This window comes from Ctenopharyngodon idella, chromosome 1 (genome assembly GCF_019924925.1).
Source record: "Ctenopharyngodon idella isolate HZGC_01 chromosome 1, HZGC01, whole genome shotgun sequence".
Lineage (NCBI taxonomy): Eukaryota > Metazoa > Chordata > Actinopteri > Cypriniformes > Xenocyprididae > Ctenopharyngodon > Ctenopharyngodon idella.
The window spans coordinates 38,657,787-38,674,237 of NC_067220.1; the positions used below are offsets into that span (position 1 = coordinate 38,657,787).

General features: G+C 38.8%; 1 protein-coding gene across 4 annotated transcripts in view; it reads left to right on the forward strand.

Annotated features, from left to right (window-relative positions):
- The window catches only part of lef1 (lymphoid enhancer-binding factor 1), a 51,360-nt gene that overhangs the window by 15,581 nt on the left and 19,328 nt on the right, over window positions 1–16,451 (forward strand). For 2 of the 4 annotated variants that reach the window (XM_051901426.1, XM_051901444.1), the window contains exons 4-6: window positions 11,505–11,637; window positions 14,069–14,162; window positions 14,380–14,499. In XM_051901426.1, coding sequence (XP_051757386.1) covers window positions 11,505–11,637; window positions 14,069–14,162; window positions 14,380–14,499 — 347 coding nt within the window. The remainder of the gene's footprint in view (window positions 1–11,504; window positions 11,638–14,068; window positions 14,163–14,379; window positions 14,500–16,451) is intronic. The other 2 variants (XM_051901435.1, XM_051901455.1) reach the window with 1 other exon arrangement.

A 16,451-nucleotide genomic window follows, 5' to 3' on the forward strand; every position in this document is an offset into this window, starting at 1 on the left:
TGCCCAAAGAAAATTTGTGTGCTCTTTACAACTATTGAACCTTTATGATGTGTGCAGAGCAGAAATCCACATCTTCTGCTATGTTAATTTGCTTTCAACCGGTGTAGACTTCTGTCTCTTTCCCACCCTCCCCCTGCTCTGCTTCCTCTTTTCTTCTCATCTCAATCCCTAACTCTGGGCCGTAAAGCTCAGGCTTTGTTGCTGAGAGTGTGAAACTAGGTCACTACCCGGCATCTGAAGTAGCTCCATTCACTACAGCCCAGTACCTCTGATGTTGCAGGTACGGTTTGCGAGCTCACACGTGTACGCGCTCACACGGTAACAAACACACGTGCACCGCTTCACTCAAACATTAACCTGAGCCTCCAGCCCTGCAGCGAGGGAGAGCGAGGGAGCGGATTGTTCCAGCCCTCCATCACAAGCTCCCCCACAGGTCTCATTCTCCCCTCGCTGCAAGTTCCTCCCAAATCCAGAGTGGCAGCCATTTATGTGCCGTATACCTGTGTGAATGTGCTGGCATACACCGTCTGCACATGCCAGGCAAATCCCACTCTTTCAAACGCCTGCTCAGAAATGACTCTAGAACTTGACATATCTTCCACCGCTTCTTTCTTTATTTTTGTAGTAGAAGAAACTGATTTTTTTAAGTTCTGAGGGAAATGGATATTTGAGTGGCGCTTGCTTGTGCAAAACTCACAGGTTGTTTTTGGTGATTGCTATGCAGTTGCTAAGGTGTTCTGAGCTATTATCATGTGGTTAAACTATCACAGCAATTGAGGAGTTGAAATGGGTTAATTAAAAAAAAATATTTTGTAATGATTCTGCTCTTTACATTGTGGTGGTACCCAGGGTTGCCAAGTTTTCACAACAAAACCCGCCCAATTGCTACTCAAATCTAGCCCAATCGCTTTTGGGGGGTGGGGGTCCCATTGTAAAAATCACATTCCGGGGGGTAAAATCCATGCTTTTGGCGAGGTTCACCTTGTAAAATTTGCATTCCAGGGATAAATATCATGTTATTTGGGGTCGCTTCAACCTGCGGACATGAAAAACAACCCGCGGCAACAGTGTAAAAGTAGCCCAATTGCGCAGGAAAACCACGGACTTGGCAACACTGGTGGTACCAATTATTTCTGTAGAAAAGACTATTTATTTATTTATTTATTTATTTATTTATTTAAAAATACATTTATTTTAATGTCTTTTAGATTATTTTTATTTTATCTATTTATTTTAAAGTATTGATTAAAATAAATATTTAATTTTAAAAATATTTAAATAAAATAAATTAAATATTATTTATATATATATATAATCATAAAATAAAAATGTAAATGTATGTTTTTTTTTTATTTAAATTGTTATTGTATGTATTTAAATTATATTTAAATAAATAATTTAATTTAATTTATTTATTTTTGTCTCATTAGTTTAGTTGATTTCTGACATTTTATCTTTATGGACCATTTTCACAGATGGTGATGACGTGTTTCCACAGTTAATTTCAAATCTTGTAAAGTTTTTAAAATTTTCTTTTTTAAAAAACTGAATACACATTTATAGCTCTATACTTTGTGTTATATTACATTGGCAGTAAATGGCAAAAAAACTATTTAACACTTCTGCGAGGTTGTTTCTAATACAACGGCTGAGGAAGTGACGGCAAATTAGATGTCTTTCTCTCTTCTGACTGCTGTAATCAGTCTCTTGATATGCTTTTTCTCTGTTTAAAAGTCCTGGAAATTTGCGACAGCATTTTCTTTTGCTTTTAGAGCACATGTAAATACAAAAATATTTGCTGTCGTCCCCCATTCACCAATATAAAAGTTTACCCAACTATGATGACTTCAGCTTCTGAGAACACTGGAAATGTGAAAAGGGTCCATTAACAAAAAAATTGATCGCTTGGGGAAAAAAAATAGTGTGCCTCTACTCAAGTCGCATGATTTGATGGATAATTCATGTCTGTAGCACAAATGGTACAGGACAAGTTGTGCGCTAAAACTTCGGGTTGTAATGGTAATATCCTTAGAAAGTGCGCCTACTTTACATTTAGCAGTACTTTAATTTGTTCTTTGCTACTGAGCTGTTTCCTTTTCATTGTCTGTAAAGGTAACACTAGCGTGTTGCATAGCAGCGATTGGCCAGTGTGATTATGTTGGAGTATCGGCCTTCCATAAATAACTGAGTGAGAGCTGGCTCAGTATGAAAGGAAGGAATAAACAAGTGTTCATTCACATGCTTTCCGCACTTCCAACAACATTGTGAGGATCACGAATGCATGCATTTGGCATGTAGAAGTCGGGCTGGCTTTTAAAGTTTAATGTGTGTGTGGCTGTGGTGTCAGAATGCATGCTAATGGCACATGGTGTGTGTGTGTGTTTGGTCAGTGGATGCTGTGTTGCCCGCTGACCGGTCCACTCCAGTGGAATGTTTGACCTTTCGGTGGTGCTTTGAAGTGACCCGGTCCTGCTGTGAAAATGAGCCCTGCGTAAGCCGCAAGGTGAACGTGTAGCAGGATGTTGAGGACTCTGCCAATCCCTTATATAACCTCCACGCAATGCAAAACTGTGACGATGTCACCACACAACCAATCAGCAATGTCTATATAATACTATTGTAAATGCGTTATAAGCAGTCGTCAATTGTCAGCTCAACCCTTTTCACTTTCCACTTAAGCCTTTGTTGTTGGTTAGGCAGCATTATTGTCGCCTTATTGTCTTGATAAATGTTGTATTTTATTCACAGTGAGCTTTAAATCCCTTGTCCGTGCGTCGCCTCAGGTTGGCGCAGTTCCAGCGTTTATGTATCAGATTTGTGTTTGTTTTATGGTTCACATCTGTCAGAATGCAGCGCTGCATATGCCGGTGATGTGGTTTTCTGGGCCATTAATGGGTGAGATGTTTGATGTTCTGTTCCTCTGCTTGACTATTGCAGATGACAGCTGGTGCACTGCTGCCACTTCTGAAAGCCATGCTTTGAACCTAAACTAACTAAATACATTTTATTTATTATTATTTATGATTATTAATATTGTTATTAATTATTTTATGGTACTAATTATTTTTGTAGAGTACCTTATTTTAATTATTATTATTATTATTATTATTATTTTATAAAAAACCCCAAAAGAATATTAAATGTTTTATTATTTTTATTATATATTATTTATAATATTTTATAATATTTTTTAAATATTTTTTTTATTTATTTAATTTAAATATACTATTTTAATTTATTTATTTTTTTATTTTATTTAATTTTTAATTTTATTTATTTATTTTAATTTTTTTTTTTTTTTTTTTTTTTTTTTTTTTTTGTGGGTGTAACATCCAGGTTCCAAAACCAATATTCAAAATAGACTTGTCCCTGAGAATGATTAAAATAAAGTCTGTCCTTTGCTTATTCTCTTGCTCACTCTCTTTCTTTTAAAGCCTTTAGGGCAGGCTTTCCTCCATTCGTTCCCCTCTCCTCTACCTCTCTCGCTCTCCATCCACCCTTCGCTTCCTCCTCTTGTTTGTATCGCTACCTTGGGCATGTGGCATGTGCCATGAGAGCGCTTCATTAATTGGGTTTGGTTACATTAAGCCCCAGAGCCAACAGGCCATCCTGCCAATATCACATTCCATTTATAACCCACCGCTCTAGACTAGGGGCCTCTCTTTATTTTGGGTGTCTCAGTATAGGGGTTGCTCACTTACTGGGGCTTTAAAGGGGCCAATATTTCGAATTGAGTGGGCACTGTGTGTGTGTGTGTGTGTGTGTGTGTTTGTGTGTTTTATCTTTTGTTATTTAAAGGTCATGCATTCCTACCAATGGGATGTGAGTATGAACACCTGGGCTGTGTGTGTGTGTGTGTGTGTGTGTGTGTTTGTGGGTGAGAACTGTTTTGGCTGGTAGTACAGGGTGTGTTTCTATTCAGGACTGGACTGTGTTTTGTCAAATGTTTCAGTAGTCACAAACCTAAAGCAAGTCACTTTCTTCACAGCGATTTTTAGCTTTTTGTATGTTTATTTAGATTTTCTTATACAGTGCATTTAAGGAATTTTCAGGGTTAAATGTAAATGACCTTTGTGTCAGTGTCATTTTACCACAGAAGTATAGCCACAAGACTTATACATGCTGATAAAGACAAGACTAGTGTAATAGAATCGCTTACTGTTATATGCAATATATTTAAACTATTGCTTTAAAAAAAAAAAAGATGGATTAATTGAAATATATTTATGTGGTGATTGTCATTTTGCTGCAATGCTTAGTGCGTAGTATTGAACTTATGAACAACCTAATATATGTCTTGTTTGAACCTACCCATGCATGCATTCACTCTTCACTCTTTAATTTCCTTTTATTCATGTGTAGGCATCTTTCTCGTAGGTAAACACAGTATAGAGGGATTTCACCTAGATTTGTAGCTGTATGGCAATCTGTCGTTACCACTTATGTTGTCAAGTCCCGAATGTTTGCAAAACACCTTGCGCTCTTTCACACAGCAGCTTTATTGTAGCCGCGGGCATGAGGAGTCCTCATTGCATATAAATTACAGTAGAGGGAAGCGATTATTATAACCCACCCCCCTTCTCCCAACACCACGGAAATGAGATAATTGAGTGGAGGACAAAGGGCTGGTGGTGCGAAGAAAACGCTTGTTGGTAACACTGACAATGTTTTGGGCAACATAGGATGATTGGAAAAACGTGCCTCTAGTCTACCTACATTTTTGAAAAACTACAAAAACATACCTGCACATACTAAATATATATCTGCAGTTTCCAGCTGAAATGAATGAACACTAGTGGCAGTAAAACACCAACAATTTTATATTACTTTGAACATTATGGTTATTAGATACAGATTACTAATTAATAAAGACTTATTTTTGCATAGTTTCTTGCACAATACTTTAAGACATCAGAACACTTTTACCACAGTGCATGATTTATAAACTAATCTATTTAGACTAGGGCTGTCAAGCGATACATTTTTTAAAAATCGAATTAATTACACAATGTGGCACAATGTTTTTATGAATCAGCGTGTCGAATCATGATTCGGATCACATGTCAAACCACCAAACTGCTGAAATCACGTGATTTTGGCGCTCCAAACCGCTGATTCGACACGCTGATTCGACGCGCTGATTCATAATGCTCCGAAGCTTCATGAAGCAGTGTTTTGAAATCGGCCATCACTATATAAGTTGTTATTTTGTTTTTTTGGTGCACCAAAAATATTCTCGTCACTTTATAATATTAATATTGAACCACTGTACTCACATGAACTGATTTAAATATGTTTTTAGTACATTAATGGATCTTGAGAGAGGAAATGTCATTGCTGGTTATGCAGGCCACACTGAGCCATCGGATTTCAACAAAAATATCTTAATTTGCGTTCCGAAGATTAACAAAGGTCTTACGGGTGTGGAATGGCATGAGGATGAGCAATAAATGATGTTATTTTTATTTTTAGGTGAACTAACCCTTTAAGTCATTCATTCATTCGATTCATTCAAACGGCTGATTCGTTCAAACTGATACAGGGGCATTTTTGCCCCAATATCTCAAATTTTAGGATCATTCTAACTGCATTCTATAGGCTCCGTCACACAGTGAGCTGTTGCCCTGCTCAATATTCGTCATCAATCAACTGTACGAAAAGTCAGATGACATATGTAGGTCAGGGGTGGCGCAGGTGCGTTAATAATTTTAACGCATTATTTTTTACCGTAATTGATTTATCTAATGAACACGTTAAATCGACCGCTCTGTTTTAGACATTTGCATCACATAACCAGCTCCATATGTATGGCTTTTCTATTGTAGTAAACTTGCTCTGTAACTCACCTGGTACGGTATTGAACTTGCAATGCAAAGCGATATGGTATGAATCCCATGAACCAGGAGTCATGATAAATGAGCTCAAAGTCTTGTAGAAGCAGCTAAAATAGCATGCTTCAGCAAATTATTTATCTCACGTTTGCTTTTGGTTCAGTTTAGGGGCAGGATTAGTGTAGGTCAGTAGTCTCAAACTCAATTCTTGGAGGTCCACAGCTCTGCACAGTTTTGCTCCAACCCTAATCAAACACCCCTGAACCAGCTAATCAAGGTCTTCAGGATTACTAGAAACTTCCAAGCAGGTGAGTTGGAGCTGGTTGGAGCTAAACTGTGCAGAGCTGTGACCCTCCAGGAATTGAGTTTAAGACCACTGGTGTAGGTGGTGTATTATTTTAAAACATGATAGAGCATTAACCTTTTAGTGCAACTGATCAGATATTTCCTTTCTGAACTGCCGCGATACGTACAACAACCAACATAATAATAAAGCGTTGTCAGATTCAATTTAATCTGTTTTAGATAAAAGTTGACATGCTTTTAGCGCTATTCAATGGACATTTCACTTTGAAAGTGTTGCGAAACATGCAAGAAGCCCAGAAATGTCACCATAGGCACGTTTTTCCAATGAGCGTGGGTAGGTTTTGGGAAGGAGAGCAGAGGGTGCTTGGCTAAGAGAGCTGGTTTTGGGTTTGGAAAGCATATCTGGATGGTAAACCTCAACCTGCTGTGAAAGACAGAAAAGGGTTATCATCTAGACATTTTCATTAGCTTTCAGTGTTTAGTGCTGATTGGTTGAAGTAGCGGTGCTTTTTTGGAGAGGTTGTTGAACTGAACAGTGTCCATTTTGTCTCCCAACTCATTGCGCCCAATTTTGCCATTTCCCGCACTCTTGCTTTTCCCTCTTTCCTCTGGATTTTCTGCAGGCCCTCAGCCAGCTTGAGTTCTGCACAATGAAATTTCTTTTAAACCACATCTGAGGGGCTCTAGAGGCAGGCTTGGCCAGACCTGCTTATAAAATCCTAAATGGACATGCTTCTTTTCAATCGGCACCGCCTCTCTGCAAATATGAATAGAAAAACCTAAGCCTATTATTTTTCTTCATAATAAAAGAGAGAACGGGGGGAGGTGCGTCCGTGCTATATCCTGCTGCCCTGGCCTGTGAAAAATCTGGCCCCTGAGAGATCCTTGGGGATAAATCGCCATGGCACCATCCGACCCGGGTTCCTGTGGGCAGTCGGGGTGTCCGGCCACTTCCTGGTCGGGTTGGGCGAAAGTGTTTTTAGTTTAATACGGCATTGAGCCGGGATGGGAACTGGGTGGCGCAGCCTGTGATCTCAAACCACCTGGAAGGATTTGAATGGCCTTGAGTGGCGGTGAATCACCCTGCGTGACTTTTATTTAAGACTACAGGAATCCGAAAGAACCAAACCCTGCCTTCGTTTATTAAAGGCGACCACATTTTTGGTTTCATTTCTCTTTTTTTTTTTTTTTTTTTTTTCTCAGAGTGAACATTTTTCAAGGTTGTGCCTCAGGGCCCCTACGAATTGGCACTGCAGTCTTGAGGTTCCCTTCTGGAATTTTAGCTTCATGCAATGCTCTGAGATGGCAGTTTATTAAGAAGTTGAGAGAAATGGGCTCTGACAGCTGCGACTGAGAGGACATAAAAAGAGGCCTCGATCGAATAAGGTGGAACGCAAAGTGCCAACTCCCCCTTTTCATGGCTGCCATAAGTCGAGGACCCCGTATTGATGTACTGGAGAGTTGTGGTGCCTTTTGTATGATGCTTGCGTGGACTCCTTTCTTCAACTTGAACTGTTTTAAGTTCTTCCTCTGCTCCTTGGTATCTCTTTTTCTCCTTTACTTGGAGACAGAGACTAGGGGCTTAAATGAAAAATATGCCTGCCTCTTATCTCTCTCCCAGAGGAAAAGCCAATAAGAGCTGAGAGGCGTAAAATGAAGAGGGGGTAAGGATGCTATCGTGCAGTCTTCCAGTGAGGGCCTTTCACAGTAGCTACTGCCCCCCAGTCACATATTAGTAATGAGGACGAGTCAGGGATAAGGTTTCCTTAAGGTAGCAAAAGAGCCTTTTTAAAACTACTCTGCCAGATTAGCCGTCACCTCTGACCATCAGTTGAACCTGTATTTAAACCACATCATGGACTGAATTATTAACAGGCTAATTTATTTAAACTTTTATTTTTATTTTATCGTATTTGGTAACACTTTAAAATAAAGTCTCATTTGTTAACATTAGTAAGAAAAATATCCATATTTAAAACTTTTAAAATTTTATAAAGTAAAATAACTAGCTTCTGGCAGACAACCTATGCAAATCGATGTATGCCAAAAGAGTAACTTCTGACCTGACGTATGATGCAGGATGTAGGAGTATTGAAAGCTTAGACACCTCTCGTGGTTCAAACAAATAGGGCTGGGCAACAAACTCAAGCTCCTCTTCTCTTATATCGAAATCCTTCAATATTTCTCTTTAAAAATTCTCATTTTAGACTACTAATTCATGACCGGTGTTTTGTTTTTCTCTCTCCTCTGTGCTTCCGCATTCGTCATTGCGTCATGCGTCAGGTCAGAGGTAAGTCTTTTGGCGTAAATCGATTTGTGTAGGCTGTCTGCCGGAAGCTAGTTTTTTTTTTTTTTTTTTTTTTTAGTTAATAAATAAATAAATATTTAAATATGGATTTTTCTTACAAAAATCCATCGCTTCGCTTCAGAAGGCCTTTATTAACCCCCTGAAGCCATGTAGATATCTTTTATGATGGATGGATGCACTTTTTTAGGCTTCAAAATCAGGAGCACCATTCACTACCATTATAAGGCTTGGAAGAGCTAGGATGTTTTTTAATATAACTCAGATTGTGTTTGTCTGAAAGAAGATAGCCATATACACTTAGGATGGCTTGAGGGTGAGTAAATCATGGGATATTTTTCACTTTTGGGTAAACTATCCCTTTAATGTTAGTTAATAAAAATCCAGCAGTTCATTGTTTTGTTCATGTTAGTTCACGGTGCATTAATTAATGTTAACAAATACAACTTTTGATTTTAATAATGTATTGGTAAATGCTGAAATTAACATTAACTAAGATTAATAAATGCTGTAGAAGTATTGTTCATTCTTAGTTCATGTTAACTAATGTAGTTAAATGTTAACTGATGAACCTTATTGTAAAGTGTTACCTTTTATTTTATTATTGTGTAAAAAGACCAATGCAGATATTTTATTGTTTTTAATTTATTAAGAACATTATTAATACTTTTTATGTACAGCACCAGTGTATACAATTTGTTTGTTTATGTTAACTCACTTATATAGATTATAATATCAGCCAATATCAGCCATATATAAACAGGTTTCAACAAAAATAATCATCTGACAGAATCTGACCTTACATAAACCTTGTCAGCCTGGCTTATGAATATTAATTGGGCACATAACGTTCGCCCAGTACCAATTGCGAGTTTGTTTGATTGACTGCAGATGTGAATGGTTGGCAGAGGCTTATTCTTGGTCTCAGAACGACATTTCAGCTGGCTACAATTTGTTTCCTTTGCACTGAAGTATGCTGAAAGTTTATATACGTTTAAGTTATTATTACCCCAAAAGTGGGGTGGAATAACCTTCTAAAAGTGGTTAATTATAATATTTGCTATACCCCTACTTGATTTTGCCAAGTAGGACATGCTCCTGGATCAACATCCTTGTTGGTCTTGGAACAACATTCCCAGCATATTTTAGGGATACGCTTAGGGCTTAGGGCTTCAATAACATGATCAACCTAATATTTTGCTTTTGGTTTTACAAGGGTTTGGGTTAGGGACAGTTCTAGGACTATATTTGTTTTTCCAGGACCAACAAAGGATCCAGGAGCATGGCCTACATCTGGCATTTTCAAAAGCATTGAGTAATAAAGAAATGTACAGTTATGTATCATCAGCATATTCTATTCTCAAGACTCACAAAAAATGCCTTGGAAAATGTAGGCGTTTCTAACGTGTTTGGAACTCCTAGTGTTGGCTATCAAAGCTTAGATCTTTCCAGAAAATGCCATTCATATCATCATACTCCCTCTCAGACGCTCCCGTATCTGAGAGACTCCGAAATAACGCCCCCACCCAAATGCACACGGACACACTCTTCCCTCCCCATGGTTTTACAGCAGTACGTCTGCCGAGGAAATGGCACCCTACACCTGCCTCTCTGGCCAATTAGCTAGTCGGAAACGGCAACCTTTGCTCCCAAATTAGGACAAACCACTCATTCATGCCTGTGGGAGTTTTGCCTGTGGCACGGGTGGGCCACTTCTTACCCGTGTAAGACGGGTAAAGTTCTGCATTTGGTGATTCAATACAGCTGAACCTTTGAGTTTTAAGGAACCGAATGCAATCAATAACTGATTGTTTGCACTTTTCTTTTTAAGGGATTTCATGTTTGTTTTTGTATTCAGATTGATTTCATAGGACATTTTAATGTGTTTGTTGAAATTTGATTTAATTATAAGCTGCCTTCAAGTCTTCCTGGGAATTTCCCACTCACAATGAACAAATGTAATGTGCATTCAAGTGACTTTGGTCAGATTAAATCAGATTTATTAGGTAATTTCTTACTTCGTTTCTTTTTCCTTGCTAACAAATACAGGACATTTTTATAGTGCCAATGCAACTAAACGAAGGGGTGAAGGACGTGCATGTGTAATGATGCTTTATGTATTTCATCATTCGTGAAATAGATTTGTCTCCTAATAATAACGTCTTTCTCTAAGCTTTATTGCTATTTTTCATCAAAGCTACACCAGTTTTGTTTTAGTATCACTGAGACACTATTATAGTCTTTACTAATATTTTGAACTAGGTTTTTATTTTTATATTAGATCCAAATATTGAAAATGATTTTATTTTTATTTTAGTTAATTACAATATCCATGAGCTACACAAATGCGCATTAAACTAAATTATATAGTCAGAACTTCCACTATGATTCTTTAATTGACAAGCCCCCAACTTTGACTTTAGGCTCAAAGAAAATCCAGAGTTTGGCAGTTACGAAATTGTGCAAATATCTCATAAATAAACTACTTTGGACAGAAATAGATCATCTGTAGACCAGGTAATGGAGAAGCTCACCAATTATCTGAAAAATTGCTACATGTTCTTGCACACAGTGTACTTGATGTCCTTTTGTGGTGTGCTGAGCATTGCTTTGTGAGTCAGCTCAGAGCTCTGTGTGTGTGTGTGTGTGTGTGTGTGTGTGTGTGTGTGTGTTGAGTCCGCTGCTGACGTGATTAACCCTGCTTAGTTCCACCGCAGACGGCCGGGGCTCTGTAATGAACTCCCTTATTCACTGGCTAATGATTCCCTTTGATCTTCAGCCCCGAGACCTCTGGTCTGCCTCTGCCCTGTGGCGTTCCCTCCCTCCCTCCCTGTTTCTCATTCTCTCCTCCTCTAACCCACACTCTGTCTCTCCCAACCCCCTTCTTTATTCATTTGTTTCTGCCCCAAAATACTGCAGTAGACAGTCCACATATCATCATAGTTGGTGAGGTGGAAGTGTGAATGCTCAACTTTGTTGGATTGTTGCCCATTTGTCAGTCTGAAAGCCTCGGTCACGTTTGATGTTGTTACAATATCAGTTTTTTCCTCTGTGTTTTGCAGTCAAATAAGGTGCCGGTGGTTCAGCCGTCCCATGCCGTTCACCCCCTCACCCCTCTGATCACATACAGCGACGAGCACTTCGCCCCTGGCCCACACTCGGGACACCACCCACAGGACATCAACCCCAAGCAAGGTAAACGCATGTAAACCACACACTGTTGTTCATCGCAAACTATTAAAGTAATTTAAAATCACAATTTAGTAGCTATAACTATGACTTAAAGACATTATCCTCGTCTGCCATTGGTCTGCATGTTAAGTATTAAATGGTTTTAGTTTTATGAGCTACACAAATGCATATAAATCTAAATTATATAGTCAAAATTCACAATTGCAACCAGTACCAATTAGCTTCCACTATGAAGCACCCAACTTTGACTTTAGTTTGGCAGTTACCACAATGTACACATCTCATAAATAAACTATTTTGGACAGAAATAGATCATCTGTAGGCCAGGTAAAGGAGAAGCTCACCAGTTAAGTTGGGACAACAGTCATTTAACATGAAAAAAGACATCACCTTTAACTTTAACGCCTTTAATGCATTTTGACTAGTGTTGTCAAAATTATCGACTTTGGTACCAAGTGCGTACTGAAATTTTAAAAATGTGACAATACCAGCATTTCCCCCTAGCATTTTGAGTGCTGTTGAGCGGATTCTTAAACACCTCTGATTGGCCATTGTGTTCATGTGCTCAACAGATATGTCAACACTTCAAAAACGTTGAAAATAGGCATTTTTGACGCTCTTCACCGAACGCTTACACAGATACACATGGGAGCATTTGAAAGCAAGCGTCTATCCCTTCGGTGAAGAGCGTCAAAGATGTCTACTTACCTTTAACAACATTTTTGACATTTCTGTGTAAAATGGAATATTCACCTGAAAATTATTTAGGGGGGAACTTGATTTAATCCATTTTATTGAATTGAAATGTAGGCTTTGATTATTATTGATTAATATCAAACAAAGGAGAAACTGGAAACATTGTGGGTAAATTTTGTTTTTTAATAATATTTACCCAAAAATGAAAAATCTGTCATGTCGTCCAAAACGGTTTGACTTTATTCTGTGAAACATAATATAAGATTTTTTCATGTCTGTTTTTTTTTCCTTCAGTATAATGGAAATCATTGGTCATCAAAACTGTTTGGTTATCAACATTCTACAAAATATCTTCTTTTGTCTTCCACAGATAGAATAAATGCAGGTTTAGAATGACTTGAGGCTGAATAAATGATAACAGAATTTTCATTTTTGGGTGGACTGTCCCTTTAAGTCTGTTGCTATGTGTTGGAATGTTATTTCCTGGTGTTTTTAAGCACCTATTTCTCTAATATCACTGATCCGAAGAGACCTTAACTATACACTTACACTTTAATAAGCTAACAGTTCATTCTTAGTAGAATCCTATTTCCCCCCAACTCTGTCAAAGGAGGTGGGGTTAAAGTTTAAAAGGGGCGTTGAGATTTTTTTTGGCAAGCGTTGTTACACGCGAACCCAACTCCATATGTGCTCCTTCCGGCTAACACTCACCTCTGTGGCGAACCGGCGAGGGAGAGGGCAGACAGGATGTGATGAAGTGGAGGAGGTCTGGAGAGCTATAAATAGCCTGAACAAGGCTGCACGCCACAAGCAGATTGGCCAATGATCCAAAACTTGCTCTGTTTTCATACACAAACACAAACATGGAGTCACTTATTCATCAGACATAATACGCTGAGGGCGGAATGGATAATACACTTACACAAACAAAATGTGAGAGATTAGCCTTTTCAAGATCTTTTTTGAGTAAGAATTCAGGTAAATGTGCAGTGTTTAATGTTTTAGTCCTTAGCATAGAAAGCACAGATAGTCGACGTGAAATCAAAGTGGACCACGTTTGCCTTTTAAATATACATTTCTGATCCTACTGTGCATATTATTCCAAAGAAAAAATGTAATGTCTTTTCCTCTGATGTCACCTAGGCTGTGCATGAGGAAGACAGTGATGTTATCTAGTGTTTAACGCAACAATTTAATGCCCATTTTAGCCTTTTGCAATAACAGACCACACATTCTGAGCTCCATGTGAAACAATGGAGAGAAAAATGATCAGTTGGAGATGCAGGGGTTGTTTTTAAATGGAATGTTCTTGCTGTGTGTGTATATATATCCCTAGGGCTTTGTTGTCATCCACGGACACCCCTTTGACAGTTTAATTTAGCCCTAGGGCCTTACTTCACTTTTCCCTCCTTGATTTAAGTCTTTATACACAAACACAGTCTTGACCTTGGTGCAAATGTCTGTTTTTGTGAGTGTGCACGCGTGCGTTTGGGGTGAAGTTGAGAAGCTTAGTACCGCAGGCCAACTGACATCCATAAGCAGCGTGAATCATATCAGCGGGGCTTATTAGAACAGCGCAAAAGCATTCCTAATTATCCCATGATCCGCTTATGCACCGCACCGGACCTTAGGGCCCGACTGTGCAGCACACATTGATGTCACACTGCTGTTTTCCAGATGTGTCTGTCTCACACTAACACACGCCACTGTCGTTTTCTCATCTTCTTGAATCCTGAAGCAGGTATGCCCAGGCATCATCCTGGACCAGACATTCCCAATTTCTACCCCCTCTCCCCTGGGGGAGTTGGACAGATGACCCCTCCACTGGGATGGTGAGTGCACACATGGCCAAATGGTTACATTTAAGAGAAACGAATGGTTTTGACGTAAGCAGATCAGGTTGTATTAGAACCATTTGTGTGAAGTAGATGCATTGGCTACATAGACTTATTTTATTTTGAGAGCTTGAATCTTCAAAAGGTTAAGATTAGCTATGAATACAGATGGTGAATGACACATTAACCCACACACATTATTTTTCACATCCAGGTTCTCTCATCACATGGTACCAGGCCCTCCTGGACCCCATGCCACGGGAATCCCCCATCCCGCCATTGTCAACCCGCAGGTGAAACACGAACCGCAGCACGACACAGACCTGATGCACATGTGAGTGTCTCTTTCTACAGCGTGCTAAAAATACAATCAATGTCTTTGTTCCCTGATAGCACATTTATTTACATTGCATTGATTATTGACCAATATTAGAGATTTTTTTGTTTTAGTTTATTGGTATTGGTTAATATGGGATATATTGACTGATATAGTATATTTATTTGCGCATGCTTATTTCTGTTATCTAACACTCATAGTTAATCTTTAAAAACATTATTAATTTAATAACATTGTTAAATGTAATCTTTAGTAAATATCAAAATGAATATCCATTTTTCAATTCCCTTTTAGCATGAAATTCCACACTTTTGATTTTCTACATGCATATTACAGATCTTAATTGCAAACAATTCATCTGTGCAAACAAATTTTGACCTCATAATATTTAATCAAGTTGTTATGACTGGTCGTTCCAGTGAAAATGCCCGACTTCTCTCTGGTGATGTATGCAGGACTTCTTCAATCATTAAGACTGCGTCCAAAAACGTAGGCAGCTGACTAGTTACCTCGCTGCCTTATCAGGCAATGACTTTGTAGGTAGAATTTGTGCACAAAGTTTCACTAAACTGATTTCGGACAGACTTCTGAGGCAGCATTACTGTTTAATAATGATCTACAGCAAAATATTGTGTGCTTTGTTAATAACTAATTGAATATTTAATTACTACAATAGTAATTTCTCGCTAGAAAACGTTGGAAAGTGGAAAACGTTGGTCAAAAATGTACATTTACACACAAACTGACCACCAACCGCAACTTCCAGATGCCATCTTTATTTTTTAGCTCAGCTGTCATGGAATGGAATGCACAGGATTGTGGGATACACCAAAGGCAGCGAAGGATACATCTATGCTGCCTTTATGAATCGATCAGATGAAGGTATCTCAGGAGACAGGAAGTGAAGCTAACATTGGATTCGGATGTACCTTGATGCCTTCCTACCTTGGAATGTGTCCTCGGAAGACAACGTTTTTTAAATTTTGGACGCAGCCTTAACCTGCTTAAACCCTGCCCTTGCAAGCTCACGTTCATCTGCCTCCACTTTTGAGTGCAACACCCACATCTCACAATACAAAAAGATCTGTTGCTACTTTCGTTTCATTGTGGCTTAAAACACTAAACTAAAATCAATAGTTTTAATCTTTTAATTTATTCTGACAAAATATTACAGAACTTTAATATCGGCCATTTATCGGTCAGCTCAAATTTGATTTTTGGTGCATCGGATTTCAACGATTGGCAGTTGGCTTGAGGTATCAGGCCCTGTTTCCACCTGATATTAAGAATTTTGGTCGATCGGATCACAAGGGGACGACACTAAATACAGGTGTAAACAGGGTCTAAAACGTTTTGAGCTTCTCCATTTTTGACCACTTCCAGAGGTAGTAACACATGTAAACGCTCATGTGGTCGAATGTGTTCGAAAAGCCACTAAATACCGCCTACTCTCCGCCTACTGACCTAATGCACAAACATTATGGCGCGCTACCCAGACGGGATTTAAACTTTGTTGACTGAAGGCCAAGTTTGGTTTGAAGATGAAAAATGTACCAAGCACAATGTTCTCTCACCATTCCTGATTTCTAACACACACTCGCAGCGTTCGTCCGGTCTTGCTGCTGTCAGAGCAGGAATGAAAGCTGCTGCTCTCTGTTTTCCCGTAGTCTCTGGGCGCGTTCATACAGTATGTAAATTGCGAGAGCTTATTTTGTCCATTAAATCGAAAGATCTGAAAAAACCCATACATTTACCCACCCATAGATCCTCCCCTCGAAAAAATCAGGACAGAAGTGGTTGAAAGTGGACAAAAGTCCACTTGTGATCTGATCGACCAAAACGCATCTTAATACCAGGTGTAAACAGGGCCTAGGTCACCAATGGGAGTGAAATACTGGGACTCTGGTAGAGTAGAGAGAGGAAATATGAAGGTTTGGTTGCCATTACTG